Source organism: Paracoccidioides lutzii, assembly GCF_000150705.2.
Source record: "Paracoccidioides lutzii Pb01 unplaced genomic scaffold supercont2.54, whole genome shotgun sequence".
Taxonomy (NCBI): Eukaryota; Fungi; Ascomycota; class Eurotiomycetes; order Onygenales; family Ajellomycetaceae; genus Paracoccidioides; species Paracoccidioides lutzii.
Genome location: NW_015441000.1, coordinates 70,885 through 72,485, shown reverse-complemented (window position 1 = coordinate 72,485; position 1,601 = coordinate 70,885). Strand labels below are relative to the sequence as shown.

The 1,601-nt window shown below is 45.7% G+C and overlaps 1 protein-coding gene across 1 annotated transcript; it reads right to left on the bottom strand.

Moving 5' to 3' along the window:
- Positions 1–229: 229 nt before the first annotated feature.
- Positions 230–931, bottom strand: PAAG_08939 (hypothetical protein; the record flags this gene model as incomplete). Its single annotated transcript, XM_002789109.2, has 1 exon — positions 230–931. The coding sequence occupies one exon, from the start codon at positions 929–931 to the stop codon at positions 230–232; it is 702 nt and encodes a 233-aa protein (XP_002789155.2).
- Positions 932–1,601: the final 670 nt, after the last annotated feature.

The window sequence follows — 1,601 nt, the reverse complement described above, 5'->3', positions numbered from 1 at the left end:
AGGAGAGCTACCAATTGCAAGTCATGCTCTAACATGTTGGGTACCGCCTCTATCTCTTCATCTGCCAGCCATTCCCTGTTGTCCATAAATTCAAACCCTGAAAGCGTCGCCAACAGATGCCCAACGTTAAATAATTGAATTCGCAGAATCCACAAAATCCGCCAAACTCCAACTCCGTCCCTCGACACACCCGAAACAAAACGCTAACCGAATCTATTGTTCAATCGTCTTATCTAGCTTCGCAGGCGGCATACCACATCTTCGCGATGGTCATCATGGTATTCCCTCGAAATTTCTCCGTATCCTTCAAATCAAGTGTACACTGCTTCGCATGCGAATATCGAGGCGACCAGTCATCCAGCAATTGCAACGGCGATGACCCCTGCATCATGCGCTCCAAAGTATACAAGCAATGGACAACATAGAAGTTCCAGTTCGTATGAAGGACGGGATATAGTCCTGCCTGGACTTTGTCAAGTGGCACTGGATTTCCCTCTGGTGTTTCCCAGTACCATATATATTTATACCGGGTTAAGAATTCCTTGTAGAGATCCTCGTCCCAGCAATTTGCTTGCTGCCAGCTGAAATCTATCATGTCGAAGTGACAGCCACGTTTGCGGGCTTGGGAAGGGGAATTCCCGCACTGGGCAGCATAGAGTAACCGCATCCGTTGTAGTTGGTTGCTGGGAATGGTTCGTAGGGACGTTGTATACAATGAGCTCAAGGCTGAGTATGAGAATAATGGTTGATGAAGGGTAGAAATGAGTACTACTGTTACTCCTGTTATGGATAGGATGCCGATTGCAAATATATATATTCGGAATCGTAATTTTCGCTTTGTGTCGCTCTTGGTGAGCTTTTGTGGCAGGATGGGGTCGACGCTTGAGATGTCAGGACCCATCTGGATATAGAAATCTTCGAGTCTCCCCATCTTATCTGTTCTATGCGAAAGACTGGGTGGTAAGAGATGTATATGGCAATGTTGGTTTATGTATATACTGGCAAGCTACCTAGGAAACGGGCACGACCTGTGCCTGGGAGAACTGATTCACTCCTGCAAATCCTTGTTGAGAGGGATTGAAGGATAAATGATGGAGGGGGAGCCACGTATATATATGTGTTCTAAATGTGGATACTAGGTCTTATGGAAGGATTCTGACAAGGGGAAGAGGGGGCTGACAAAGCTAGACCTCCCTTGCTTGTTGGGTCACAAATTGAAGCTGGACTTCGGAGTAGGAGCATGCAGAGCAAAATTCACAAATTAGGATACCCAGATAATAACAAACAAGCATTACCAACCCTGGATATTTTATATATATGAAGTAGTTCAGATAACAATGTATGTAGAATCGTGAAAAGCAAAACGTGCTCTACTCGCTTCAGCAAGGGCTGAAACCCATACAACTCCCCGCAACTTCAAGAGGGAGGGCGGAGCGTCGATATGTTGCAGCAGCGGTTTTGAACGCATCAATGAAACCTGGGCATTCCTTGGTTCCGACTCAAAGTGTCTCCCGAGTACTATAATATTAGATTTCTGTTCCTAGAGTAATTGAATCTTGGTTTCTCTCTCCCCGTCGAACTTATGACCAACGCTTTCAGGT